The sequence below is a fragment of the Bos taurus genome, chromosome 12 (assembly GCF_002263795.3).
Source record: "Bos taurus isolate L1 Dominette 01449 registration number 42190680 breed Hereford chromosome 12, ARS-UCD2.0, whole genome shotgun sequence".
NCBI lineage: Eukaryota > Metazoa > Chordata > Mammalia > Artiodactyla > Bovidae > Bos > Bos taurus.
The window spans coordinates 75,502,622-75,517,386 of NC_037339.1; the positions used below are offsets into that span (position 1 = coordinate 75,502,622).

Sequence of the window (14,765 nt, forward strand, 5' to 3'; positions counted from 1 at the left end):
AAGTCACCTACAGATCAGTTTACTTCTTTAAAGATGAGTCATCACAGGAGGGGACAAATGGACACCTATAGGCTGATCCATGTTGATGTATGGCAGAAACCAACACCATATTTTAAAAGAAGAAAAAGAATGTGAAGTTGCTCAGTTGTATCTGACTCTCTGCGACCCACTGGACTGTAGCCTAGCAGGCTTCTCCGTCCACAGGATTTTCCAGGCAAGAGTACCGGAGTGGGTTGCCATTTCCTTCTCCAGGGGATCTTCCCAACCAAGGGATCGAACCCAGGTCTCCCACATTGTAGGCAGACGCTTTACCCTCTGAGCCACCAGGGAAGCTCTTTAAAAAGATGAATTGTCACGACCGGGACAAAAGGACTCTCAAATGTACCAGTAAAACCTTTCAATTTCATATGTAGGTTTTTCAAAAACATTGCAACCACTTCAACCCTCCTGAAAGGACCAAAAGCTAGCTAACTCTCCAGCAGTCAGTCCTCCAGACCCCAAGGGGTCTCAACTGTCAAACCAAAAGGCAACACCATCACAAAGACCCCAACCCCAGGATGCGAGAGCACAGAGCATCAGACACCAGCTGTCAGGAAGGGCTGAGCTGAGGAGGAAGGGGACGGGCTCGGGCAGTGGGCAGGCGAGGGCAGCCTGGTGTTCCACCCTCGGCCGAAGCAGCAGGCCAGCGGTGCCGCCGGGACCACAACGCCACCAGGCGAGTCCTGGCAGAGACGAGGCTGGGTGCGGGCAAAGCAGTGGGAGGGGCGGGGCGGCCGGGACCAGCTGCCCAGCCCCACGGGGGTCTTGGCAGCATGGGCGAGGCCTCTGGGTCTAGGTCGACGTGGGCCCCGGCTCCTGAATCAAATCCGAGCCCATGTGGTCCTCACACATGCGCCACAGAGGGGACCATCAGCTCTGCCTCGGAGAGCGAAGAAAACCAAAACCATTTCCCCGTGCCAGGCAAGAATTCTCCTGTAGGGACTACCCAGGAAATGAGGGGGCAGTAAATAAAAATTCAACATGGGGACAATAAGGCCCCGTGGAGACGACATTGTCCAGTCTGAGAACCAGGACAGGAGTGACAGGGTGACCCGGGGCCTGCAGGACTGCCGTCTGGCCACCTGCTCAAGCTTCCCATGGGGTCTCCACAGAAAGGCTGACCTGCGAGCAGACGCCGGGTTTCACGGGATGCTGGCAGCGGGCACTGCAAACACGGGCACGGCAGCCGTCGGGGCAGGCCCCCACAGCAGCCGCCCAGTCGTACGGCTGGCTCTCCACCTCCTGCCCCGGCCCTGGGACTCTGGGAAGCCCGTGCTCCTTCCAGCTCCTTCCAGGAAAAACCCTGTTTGGCGGGAGCCGCTGAGGTGGCTTCTCAGGTCGCAGTTTTCTGCTCGAGAGAACAAAGGGTGAGGCTGGGAGCCTCCCAGGTCCCTTTCTGCTCTAAAACCTACGATTCTAGCAATTTCTCTCACGAGACATGTTTGTTTTTTAAATAATTTTACTTATTCATCTAATTTTTGGCTGTGTTGGGTCTTCATTGCTGCATGGGCTTCTCTAGTTGCAGACAGCAGGGGCTACTCTCTGGCTGCGATGTGAAGGCTTCTCATTGCTGTAGCTTCTCTTCTTGTTGGAAGACGGGCTCCAGGGCACGTGGGCTCAGTCGTTGCGGCTTGCAGGCTCTAAAGCACAGGTTCAAGAGCTGTGGTGCAGAGGCTTAGCTGCTCCGTGAATTGAACCCATGTCTCCTGCACTGGCAGGCCGATTCTTTACCACTGAGCTACCAGGGAAGCCTAATTAAACAGCAAGCCATGCTGAATCGCACAGAAAAAAACTTGAAAGATCAACGTGTCCATACTGTTACTTTGCAGGGAAGGACACACGTCTGACACCAGGTAACCAAGTACAGGGCTGGTTTAACTCGGAGCTGGGACCCCCATCTTCAGAAGCAGGTGGACTATCTCCAGAGCTCGAGCCTGGGGGTCAGAATGGCTAGAAAAGCACAGAGAAGTGGGGACACAAGGCAAACCATCACTCCCTTTTCCATCATCTCCAGCTCGCTTATGATTTTTCTTGAAACCAAATCTGCAGGCCTTTCCCCCCCACCACCTCCAAACTGCTCTCTCCCAGTCAGGCTGGGGCCACGTCATCCCACCAAGCTGCCTGGCCTGAAACATGGAGGGAAAGTACTGAAGTGGAACTTGAAAGCAATGGAGGAAGAAGACTTAACATTACAGTAAATTCAGAACACGTGAGGCTCACCAAGGCTGTCCAAGCCCCGCAGAGCCCCACTTCCTCCCAAGCCGCCTGTCACTTGAAGCGCTTTGCTCCTGTGTGTCTCGTACCAATCCCGGCAAGGGCAGAAACAGTTTCAAGCCACACACAGCAATGAGGACCACCCAGGGCCTCTGCCCGCTGTCATCTGAGTGACCCTGACACATCACTGCCCTTCTTGCTGGTTCCAAGACACAAACAGTCCATAAACTGCAGACATCTCAATGTAACACATCGGCCAGTTCAGCGTTCTCAGTTCTGTCACTCTGAGCCAAGTTAGTCTCCCACCCCAGAACCCAGAGACAGTTTAGGAGTCGAGATGCAGAACAGCCAGCCCAAAACGGAGTCAATATTCGATGATTCAAAACAAAAAAAAATCGATGATCAACTGAACAAATGGCAAAAATGCTGCATCAGCATCCTTCCTGACACACGAGCAGGAAGGAAGCACCCGGGGAGGGAGTCGGCGATGGGAACGCTGTCCGAGACAAGGTCAGGTTCTATTTTCCTGTTCTGTCTGTGAGCACCCTGCAGAATTCAACAGAAGAGAACTGACATGTAACAGAAGGGGCTCGGACAGTTCTCAGCTAATAAAGGAACTCTCTGAGCCTCTCGGCAACGGCCAACTATAGAAGACTTTCCCTGCTCTATGAAACCAATTTACTTTCTTAGAAATCAGAAAGGGCACGCTGGAGATCTGGCTATTTGCCATCTACTTACAGTGAGATGGAAAGAGAAAAACCACATACCTGTCTTTACAACAACAGGGGGGAGAAAAGTCCATGCTATGGTTTGTTTAAAACGAAGACCAAAACAGTCTAACAAGGAAGAGAAGCAGACTTTCTTAATTAAAAAAAAAGAGGCCACACATCAAAATTCTATAGCAAATATCCTAAAGAAAAATTTAACGTGCATTTTTTTTAAGATCAAGACCAGTGTATCCCTCCAATCGCTGCCAGCCCACACAGTTCTAGAGGTCATGGTCATCAAAACATAGGCTGTAGGATGGTGATGTGAATGGACAGGGGCACAGAAAACCACCATTATTTACAGACATGAGCGTATGCATAGAAAACCAGTATGAGCTCAGCAAGACTGCCAGAAACTATGTGGGGAAAAAAAAAAACTCGTGCCCTTAAATAGGTGATAACCAACCTGAAAATGTGTCACTCAAAACAGCAATAAAAACGTGTCTGGGACTGAAGGAAAACTTTTACACTGCATTAAAGCTCAAATATGAAAACCTAATTAAAAAATGGACATTCATAGCCAAGGATGGGATGACATAAGATGTCAATTCTCAAAAATCAATTCTGAAACTTCAGTAAGATTTTAAACTGAAAATGTACAAACTCATTCTAAGACGTGGAAGAAAAAAGGTCTTCAGAGACCTCACTTACTTGTTAAAAACAGCAAAAGTTTTTGGATGTATGTGGGCAGAGGTGGAGATCATTATCATTCCAGATATTACAACTCAAAACAAGGCCAAAGTAACAATAATTCTCTCACTCACACACACAGACCATGAATGATACTGGCCCAGGAATAAAACAGAAAATCCAGAAACAGGCCTAGACATACAAGAGGACTTTCGTATATAACATCACATGTAAGTGGGGAAAACACTAATTTTATACAATAGTATTATTATAAAACTTATTTCTACATGGAGAAAAATAAAATCCTCACTTCAAACTGTATGCCAGACAGATAAAAGAGCTAAATGCAAAAGGCAAAATTATAAGGCTGATAAAAGATGGAAATTTTCATATAATTCTTAACCTTAGGTAACTGGAAGTTTCCTTAAACAGGATCCCAAAAGCAGAAATCTGAAGGTAAAAATTGATAACTACATTAAGGATTTTTTTCAACAAAGGACACCCTGAAGTTAAAAGAACTGTAACAGAGTCAGCGAAAATACTCGTGGTATCTAAAACTGAGAACAATTTCAATATATACATCAAGTGTTAAAACACAGGAAAGCCAACTGAAAGCTTAAAAAGATATGAACAAAACTCCACAGAGTAAGAAGTCCCAAGGGCTAAAGATTTGTGAAGATACTCAAACCCACTACTGACAGAAATGCAAACAAGCATAATAAAATGCTCTATTGCACTTAAGGAACTGGAAAAAAATTTTAAGTTGTATATCAAGGCTAGCAAGGAAGCAGAAAAATAAGGCCCGACATCATTAACCATGAGGGGAATGCAAACTAAAACCACAAAGAGATACTTATTCACGTCCCTGAGGGTGGCATCACCAGGAATGCAAAGAGGATGTAGAGAAATTAGAACCCCCGTGGTGCAGGTTCTTTGGAAAAGAAAACAGCCTGGCAGTTCCTCAAAGTGTTAAACACAAGAGTTACCATATGACCCAACAACTGCACTCCTGAGCACATACCCAAGAGAAACGCAACCATGTCCACACAAAAACCAGAAAATAATGTTCACGGCAACGTTGTCCATAACAGCTCAGAAGTGGAAACAGCCCCAAATGTTCATCACCTGCCAAATGGGTAAATAAAATGTACTGCGTTTGTAGAATGGAATATTATCTAGCAACAGAAGGAAATAAAGAATAGACACGCGCAACAAAATGGATGAGCTTTCTGAAACCATCATGCTAACGTACAATCAACCCCGTAGCAGGATCGTCTATACTCGCATACAACACTAAAACATGTGAAGGGACTTTCCTGTATTACTCTGCTGACAAATACAACTGGTAAAATTATCCTAAAAGTTCTAGGAACTGAAGAAAAACTTACTCTAAGTAAAAGATCTGAATGCACTATTAGACAAGGACTAACAGACATGCTTTGGAGAAGGCAATGGCACCCCACTCCAGTATTCTTGCCTGGAAAATCCCATGGACGGAGGAGCCTGGTGGGCTGCAGTCCATGGGGTCGCTGAGGGTTGGACATGACTGAGCGACTTCACTTTCACTTTTCACTTCCATGCATTGGAGAAGGAAATGGCAACCCACTCCAGTGTTCTTGCCTGGAGAATCCCAGGGACGGGGCCCCTGGTGGGCTGCCATCTATGGGGTCACACAAAGTCGGACACGACTGAAGCAACTTAGCAGCAGCACCAGAAGCAATCCACATGCTTCCTTCATATCGATAATACAACAGAAATGACTGGGAAAAGTAAAGGTTTGACAACACAGCTTTATTTTGCCTTGAGCCTGATTTGCATTGGTTAAACTGGCCTGATATTTAAGAATATTACAGAATGTACTATAAAAGAAAGTGATAACCCTAATTTTAATATGCTAAATGTTAAGACTTAAAACTTGCCAAGATAGCTTTTCCCTTAATTAAAAAAAAAAAATCTTAAATTAGTATTTAACTAAAAATCTAACATGCTGGACAGTTTACCTATCTGATTTCAATCTTTACAGTAATCCCACAAGATACGAGACAGTTAGGTAATCATGATTTAGGATTCAAGACTAAAATCCTGGCTTATAAACTCTTAAGCAAGAATCTCAAAGTAGAGATTCTAAAACGCTGGCAATCTTCCCAAGACCAAAAGACCTACAGAGCTGAGATGCTGAACAGAATGAGTGACTCTAATGAATGCTGCTTAAAAAGAAATCAGGCTTAGATTGAACTATAGCACCGCACTCTCCACTGGTACAGTCTTATGTCTTCACAGAGTAACTTAGAGCCAAAGAAGTCTCTCTCTCCTGCACACCACACCCAAACCACTCCTCACTCCCCCCACACACGGTTTCATTATGACCTTGTATTTTCGTGGCAGAAAGTTCCAGTGGTATTACATAATGGTTGGGATACGAAAGCGTTTGGTTAATATTCCTGCTGGTTTTAACTTTCCCCAAATTAAACAAACTACAGTGAATGAAACTTCTATGGCATGTGATCATCTTCAAGACCTTTTCAGGCCTCAGATTCATCAATGCAAGTTTTCACTGTTGCATTATTCGCCCTCCTCCCTAAATTGGTGGTGGTGTTTTTGTTTTTACTCTGGAGGTGGGGAGGCGGTGAGTGGGGGAGGGGAGACAGGCTACTAGCAACTCTGTAATTTGATTTTAGCTACCCAGTCAAAATTCGCTCCACTCTGCTGACCTTCAGCAACTTTCAGTATATTTAGCTCACTCACCTATTGTTTTTTAATTTCTCCTTAAGTACAGCACTGAAACAAAAGCATAATTATGAGACCTTCTAATGCAAATCCAGCGAGAGAAACCAGTCTCAACTCTCTTCCTCTTTACTCAGTCTCGCTGTGTGAAAGTCCCTTTTCAGTTCGGTGGCTCAGTCATGTCTGACTCTTTGCAACCCCATGGACTGCAGCACTCCAGGCTTCCCTGTCCATCACCAACTCCCAGACCTTGCCCAAACTCATGTCCATTGAGTCGGCGATGCCATCCAACCTGCCTTCAATATTTCCCAGCATCAGGGTCTTTTCCAGTGAGTCAGAGTCCCTTAACACAAGGTGAAACCCTGAGGTCCTCTCCCCGTCACCACTTAAAGGACTAAAAACACTATCTCTCAAAGCTATGGGGAGTTTAACAAGGCAGGAACAGCCACATGAAGCACAGTAATTTTCAACTTTGTGTCAAAGATTCATTCCTCTTACATGTCAATTTAAAGTGTATCTTACTAGACAGTATGGTGGTTGTGGTTTAGTTGCTAAGTCGTGTCCAACTCTTGCAACCCCATGGACTGTAGCCCACCAAGCTCTCTGTCCATGGGATTCCCCAGGCAAGAATACTGGAGTGGACTGCTATTTCCTCCTCCAGGGGATCTTCCCCACCCAGGAATGGAACCAGGGTCTCCTGAATTGCAGGCATTTCTTTACTGTCTTGAGCCACGGGGGAAGCTACTTGACAGTACGGGAAGTAAAAGTGAAGTCACTCAGTTGTGTCCGACTCTGTGACCCCATGGACTGTAGCCTGCCAGGCTCCTCCACCCATGGGATTTTCCAGCCAAGAGTCTTGGAGTGGGTTGCCATTTCTTTCTCCAGGGATCTTCCCAACCCAGGGATTGAACCTGGGTCTCCTGCATTGCATGCAGACGCTTTACCATCTGAGCCACCAGGGAAGCCCCTGGCAGTATGGACCATACTAGTCAAACTACCCAATCCTACAGAGCGTAGATGGTAAGAAAACAGCCTCTGGCTCATGACTGAGGGTCTTCCTCTGGGCCAAGGAATTTTGTGTGACTCTCTCACAAAAGAGTGGGCCGAACAAGGGGTCTGGATTCTTGTCCTGCTCAAGTTACAGTAGTTAACACTGTTTTAACAAGAGCAGTTCATAGGTTTTCATCAAATGTGACAGAAAGGTTTAAGAAATGAAGGGTGACTTTTCACAACAGTGATATTATTCCTGGCATTTTTGAGGCAGTTACATTCTCTGCAGGACAATCTGCCTGGTGAAATACATGAAGCACCACAGACAGAATTATTACCGCTCTTCATCCTGCCTGAGCAGAGCCAGTGGAGAAAGTCACCCCTGGGGTTTTTCCGCTTCCCTCTGAGAGCAGATGGCCTTGGAAAGGACTGCCTGGCTCAGCACTAAGCCGGTCTGCTCTGCAGCCCTCAACTAGATGGCCCTTTCCAGGCTCTCCCGGGTCAGGAGACTGGCCAGGGCGTGTGGGCAGAAACAAGGTGCCCTGGGTCCCAGCCTGGGTGCATGAGAACTCCCCACAGGAGCCTCCATTTTCACCCCCGAGCTGACTTAGGGAGGAACATGAGAGAAGCGACATGAGAGCAGGAACCCGGGTTCCTAGTAACTGGAGGAAAACCAGCCATGGGTCAGGCTATGCGTGAGCAAGAAATAAACTTCTATCATATTGAGCCATTAAAAACCTAAGTTCATTCCAGGAGCAGCTGACATGAGGTTAACTCACTCACTGGCCGACTCTGGAATGAGGTTAGACTGACTTGGGATTAGCGGCTCAGGCGAGACAAGACATGCAGATGGACTCTCTCTGTAGACACGGACAGTCAAGACGATGCCACGTTTGGCCACAATAAAGCAATCTACTCGGTACGCGGTAAAAATTCTGCTGAGGAGCCGAGGCTGAAGAGGACACCTCTGAACCACTGCTCCTGCACTTCCATAGTGAGATATTAGCTGGTATATTCATCAGCAAAAATTCGTGAGGTTCTTCCATACTTCCTTTGCCAAAGCGACCATAATTCATGTTAAAATTACAATGCCTGCATACCACGTGAAACCCAACTCTGGATTTACTACGAAACTATGTTGAAGTCATTTCTCAAAGGATAAGTGATAATCAGCAGACAGAGCTCAAGATGAGTCTCTTTAGCCGTTAAGTTTTTTCCTCTCAACAGAAATTTAACATCAAGAAGACCTTTGCCTTCCCGTGTGGAAGTCACATGTGCCCATCTCTCGTACCATGAAAATGATGGAGCTTCTTTACAGCGCTTCCCCTTTGCCCCATCGAGACCCAAGCTGGATGCTCCCCCACGGCAACTGTCATTGCCACCCCCCTCCTTCTTACTTCCAACCTCAGTGGATACATCCTCCACTGAGAGGTAATTTGAGATAAATGGAAATAAACCCAGCCAATTAAGAAAGGAAATTAACACTCAATAAGTACCCACGACACGCCAGTACTTTCATATACTCAATTCTATTTACTCTTTGCCACAATGAGGTGTATACCATGATTTTCCATTTTACAAATGAGGAAGCAGGGAAATTTAAACACAAAGTCCAGGACAACTGACTCCGAAACTTATTCTTCCCATTTCAAACTGCTGCACTTGACCTATGACATACTGCCACTCTTTAGGCAATGAAAAAAAGATAGCATTACATCCAATATTTATTTCCTTTAAATATGCATTTCAGTGAATCAACAGCTCACCGACGTCCCATCCTCCCACTTATACCTTATTACCGCATTTCCACAAAATCGAAGCCTGCACCAGGCCTCTGAGGTCAGAGCAGGCTGACGGCTACAACACGGCAACCCGAGAGGACAGACCCGGGGCAGGACGAGGCCTGGCCTTGCATTACCCGGGCGCACTGCTGCCCACCCCTCAGGAAGTTCTTTCTATCTGCCAAGTTCTAGTTTCCACAAGAATTATTTCAGAAAGCTTTTCACCAACTCTTTTAAGATTTTTGAAACCAGTAAAACAGATATATGTCAAGGAACCTGAAACATGAGGAACAATCTCAAACTTTTCACACAGGACTGGGAAACCATCTTTAACAGAATTCTTCCCCACCTGAAGAACTGCGTGAAGGTTGAGGACTATTTGTAGTATTATACTGTAACCACCACTTTAAGTAATTATTCACTAACTGAGAATTCTTCGAAGTCAAACGGAGATAAAATAGCTCACTAATCAACATTCTCAGTTCTCAGCAGTTAAAAAAAAAGACACTAAATTAAAACACATTTGATATGAAAATATCAAAAGACTTATATTCTTAGGTTGGCCTGAGTCTTCATCACAAACCATGCTAAAATTAATTGATGAGTGGCTGTCATTCTAACAGCTTTAAAAAGAATGCACTTTTGATGACAAGGTCTTACTCAGAGCTTACGCTTGTTTGAAAGAGAATTTCAACATCAAACACTTTCTACTGAAAATACATTTCCGTCAGTGACATGTAAGATGAGAGCACCATCGGAGCCAGGTCCTTTCAACTGCAAAGGTCGGGACACTTCTTCCTGAGAGGCTGCTGTGCTCTTTACTGAAGTCCTTCCCAACCACGGCTCACATCTCAGTCAGGCTCGGCCCAATGGAAACGCGTGTTCGCCTCTTTTGAGCCTTACCTTCAGGTAGGATCCGTAATATTTGGTTACGTAGGGACTGTCACACTGACTCAGCACTGTGATTTCCTGCTGAATGTCCTCGATCTCATCTTCTGCCTCCTCCAGGTCAATGATTTTTATGGCGACTACTTTCTGAGTCCGATTGTCAATGCCTTTGAACACCTCGCCGAAGGAGCCCTTCCCGATTTTCTCCAGTTTGGTAAAAAGCTCTTCTGGATCTGCTTTTAGGTTCTGCAGGAGAGAAGGAAAAAGGAAACTTCAGTAACTCACAGGGGTACTGACAACCGCTAGACCACGGTCTTTCAAGGTCAGATTCGTTTTCCTCACTTAAGGATCAGGCTGGTGGTAATCATGGGTCTTCACACTCAGGACACAAACATTTCTCAATCTCACCTGCGTGTGCAAGTTACACTATCAAACACAGCAAATGTGCAAACAGGAACAGTGACCCAGCTCTATTACAGAAAGTGAGGAAGGCTCCAGCTTTTGTATAAACAAGTATCAAACCACTTATCTGAACATGATATATGGATTCATTAATAAATCACTCATGTCTAAGCAAAAATTCTACTTTTCTCCCTACACGCCCCGCCCCCAACTTTCTTAGGTAGGTATATAGTGAAACATAGGTTAACCAGCAACATCATTTAACAGAGAAAAAGACATACACCCTAGCTTGTTTCTGAGAAGGCCGTGTCCAACAAACACAGTGCCATGCATCTGCACTTAACTGCTGCTGCCTTGGCCTAAATATTTAACTGGATCCCAGGAAAGGACGCCCAGTGTCCTCGCTGCCCCATCCGGGCCAGGCCAGCAGCTCTCCCGCCGACCACAGGCAGTGAGCGAGCCCTGAGGAAAAGCCCCAGGTCAACCTGAGGAATCGGGAGAAACACTAAATCACTATTTGTTTCAGGCACAAAGTTCTGGGGTGATATGTCACCCTACTGATAACAGAAATCAACAGAGATCACTGACCACTGCCAGACAAAAGTGTCCATTCCTGAGGACAGGGTCCAGACAGACAGACTTTCTGTACTCGGGCGAGGAGTGTGTCATTTCAATAAACTGCCCCTTTCCATTATGCTGGGTTTAAAACCACTTAGGAAAAAACAGAAGTTTTCACTACTCCCTTGACCCTCCTCCCTGAGGCCCTTTCCCAAGCATCTGCACCCATGAAGTCAATGGAGGTCTTCTGCCTCGCTCCTGCTCAAGTATGGTGCAGCATTCCACCCTCTGCCATTGGGCCACCAGCTGTAAACCGAACTAAAATCCACCCCTGGCAAGAAGGGAGCCACAGACTCCCCTGGTGGTGCAGTAGGTGGGAACCCACCTGCTAATCCAGGGGACACGGGCTCCATCTCTGGCCTGGAAGGCTCCCACCTGCCCCAGAGCAACTAAGCCTGTGGGCCACAACTACTGAGCCTGAGCTTGATACCCCTGGAGCCACCACACCACAACCACTGAAGCCCGTGAGCTTGGAGCCTGTGCTTTGCAACGAGAGAAGCCACTGCAACCGAGAAGCCGGTGCACGGCAAAGAAAGAGCAGCCCATGCCTCTTGCCACAACTAGAGAAAGCCTGAGTGAAGCAACGAAGACCCAGTGCAACCAAAAAATAAATATATTTTTAAAAAGAAGGGAGCCATCTGTCAAGATGATGACGGCAGAGCCCTGAACAAACAAGGGTCCCCGCCCTTCGGCAGTTCTTGCACAAGACCGTCACCAAGCGCTGCAGCCCGTGCAGTGTGGTCAGGAAATCAAAGCCAGAGATGACCTAGTGCACAAAGGAACGTCAAGATTCTGCGGCCAGAATCCGCTCTCTGAAGACAGAAGATCTCCTGGGAAGGAGGGGTATCATCCTGCCGACCATCTCGATAATTCTCTTTTCAGAGAGGTCTAAGCTGAACCAAGCACTGGTCATCATCCGAGGTTTGAAAGGCCTGCCCTTCACCCCAGCCGTCCCCCACGTGCCTGAAAGGCAACCAGCTCCTGAGCAGGAGTCAGGACACACAAAGGCTTGGTCTTCTCTGAGCAGGGAAAGCCAGGACCCTTCCCCATCCTTCCCCTCTCCTAGGGCAATGAGCTGGGGAACTTGGGCAGAGACTGGGGGCAGGGTGGGGGGTGGGTGTTGCCTGCACAGATTCCAGATTCCAGACCAGTCACTCAAGAACATCACTTCGATGCCCAGTGGAACTTTCCCAGTCCTGCAGCTGAGCCAGGAGATCATTACTCCATGGCCGAGGGGGTGTGAGTCTCACAAATTCGCTCACTAAGGTCTGTCTAGTCAAGGCTATGGTTTTTCCTGTGGTCATGTATGGATGTGAGAGTTGGACTGTGAAGAAGACTGAGCGCCGAAGATTTGATGCTTTTGAACTGTGGTGTTGGAGAAGACTCTTGAGAGTCCCTTGGACTGCAAGGAGATCCAACCAGTCTATTCTGAAGGTGATCAGCCCTGGGATTTCTTTGGAAAGAATGATGCGGAAGCTGAAACTCCAGTACTTTGGCCACCTCATGCGAAGAGTTGACTCACTGGAAAAGACTCTGATGCTGGGAGGGATTGGGGGCAGGAGGAGAAGGGGACGACAGAGGATGAGATGGCTGGATGGCATCACTGACTCAATGAACATGAGTCTTGTGAACTCCGGGAGTTGGTGATGGACAGGGAGGCCTGGTGTGCTGCGATTCATGGGGTCGTGAAGAGTCAGACACGACTGAGCGACTGAACTGAACTGAACTGAACCTATGTGATCCCACCGAACTAACTGGCCCCTGGGTTTGTGTTTCCCCCGAGGGAAGGACTGGAGAGAAAAATAACAGAAAAAGGAGCACCTCTCCAGATTACACGCACCTAAGAGTGGGGATCTGGTACCCACCAACCAAGAGATGTGTCTAAGAGACGGCACTCCCTTACTGATGTCTCCTCTGCTCGCACCTCTCCACATCCCTCAAAACCTTCCCCACCTGGGTCAGGAAACAGCCCAAGATCCTATCTGGGGGAGCCTGGAGGTTAAGTGAAAACTTTCAAGAGATGACACTAGCTTATCCTAATTCTTATGGCTTCAGTCTTTTCCATCACCCTCCTCACCACAGCAACTCCAAGCCATCTGTCTCTGCAAACTTTGGTCAGTGAAATTCTAAGCCTTTCTACCCACTCACACTTTGTCTTAACTTCAAAATTTAGAAAAAATCAGGGCATTCATTACATGTCCTAAGGTCAGGATCCTTGAAACCGACCAAAATATGGAGACGCTGCAGCTCCCCCGGGGTAGGGGGTCCAGGCACAAGTCTGGGCTCTGCAAAGGCTCCCAATGTCCCTTCCCCATTGAGCTCAAGAAAGCCTGGCTCAAGATCATGGAAGAGCCAAAACCAAGGGAACGTGCCCAGGCGATCTGGGATCACCAGTTCAGCAGATGTTTCTCAATAACTATGACACGAAAGTGCCAGGCTACCGGCTACCCCAAAGCCTGGGATCTCCCGGAAGCTGGACGTCAACAGGAATGAGCGCAGGCGGCACAGGGAGGGGTCCGGTCCCTGAACCGTGAGGAAGGATTCTGATCCCCCTGAGAAAAGAAACCCCGGGGTGCAATGCCTGCTCCCCACCCCCCACTGGAGCACCCAGCTGGAACTCTGGCCTCTATGGTCATTCAGCCCATTTCATGATCCATCGAGAGAACTCATTAAAATACTTCCGCGATGACTTAAGTATTTTATATTTTTAAACCTGAACAGCTATTACTGTGTTCTTTTGATCACTTCTGGCAATGAAAAACTGCATCTGGCATCACTAATCAACCTTCAAAGGCCCTCAGCTTCAGACGTACTACTTGTACAATTGTGCACACGGCACCACTCTGGGCTGAAGCCAAAATCCAGGAAAAGAAAAAGGAACAGGTTTGCTGTGCTCTAATACCTGCACCTTATCACATCACCAGCCCCAAAGCAACAGACGAGAGGGCAGCGGGGTTCGGCCGCGTCTGGACTAGGCGGGCCCCTTCCTTCTTCTGAACTTGGTAAGCATCCAGAGTGAAGGACAGAACTCTCCTCCTGGAGCCCAACTTGGCCTCAGAACCCCGCTCTCCCCACCTCCCCACAGCACCCAGGCGGGCGCTACAGGCCAGCCGTTTCCCATGACCTCATCTTCCCACGTCGGTTTCCCCATGGGTCCCCTTATTAGCAATGTTACCATCTGTTATTCACAAAGCTGGAAACCCCTGCACCGCAATTCCTGTCTTACGCTCACCGACCAAAACTGTCTCTGCATGCGGTCCCCCGACTACACCAGGCTCACCCACAGCGGCTACACTCCCCAGACCCCCCTGCACACCCTGCTGGCAGAGCTCGGCTTCCTCGCAGCTCATGGTTTTTCCTTCACTGCTTCAAGCAGAGGGGACAGCACACCACCTCAAAGCTGAAGTCATGCACTCACCATGAAGCTGAAGCCCACAGCCCCTTCCCACTCCCACTTCCTGCTGATCCCCTAACTTACCCTCCGACCACCCAACTTCTCAACACTGTCTAGGAGCCACCCAGGGTTACAGGCTGAAGTCATGACTCTGTAGACAGAGAATTCTCCAGGGGCAGAATGACTGAGGGGTAACACCGGGGCTTCCTCATCCTGAGTGGGTGATTCTACTAGAATTCTTGGTCCTTTCTACACCTGGTTCCTTGTGCCCCCAAAGAGGCTGCTATGACTCCACTGTTACAGCTGAAAAGTTCCTGT

At 47.7% G+C, this 14,765-nt stretch overlaps 1 protein-coding gene across 1 annotated transcript in view; it reads right to left on the minus strand.

Annotated features, from left to right (window-relative positions):
• Nucleotides 1-14,765, minus strand: part of STK24 (serine/threonine kinase 24) — a 93,286-nt gene that overhangs the window by 41,253 nt on the left and 37,268 nt on the right. The window contains 1 exon segment of the mRNA NM_001099950.1: nt 10,049-10,279. Coding sequence (NP_001093420.1) covers nt 10,049-10,279 — 231 coding nt within the window.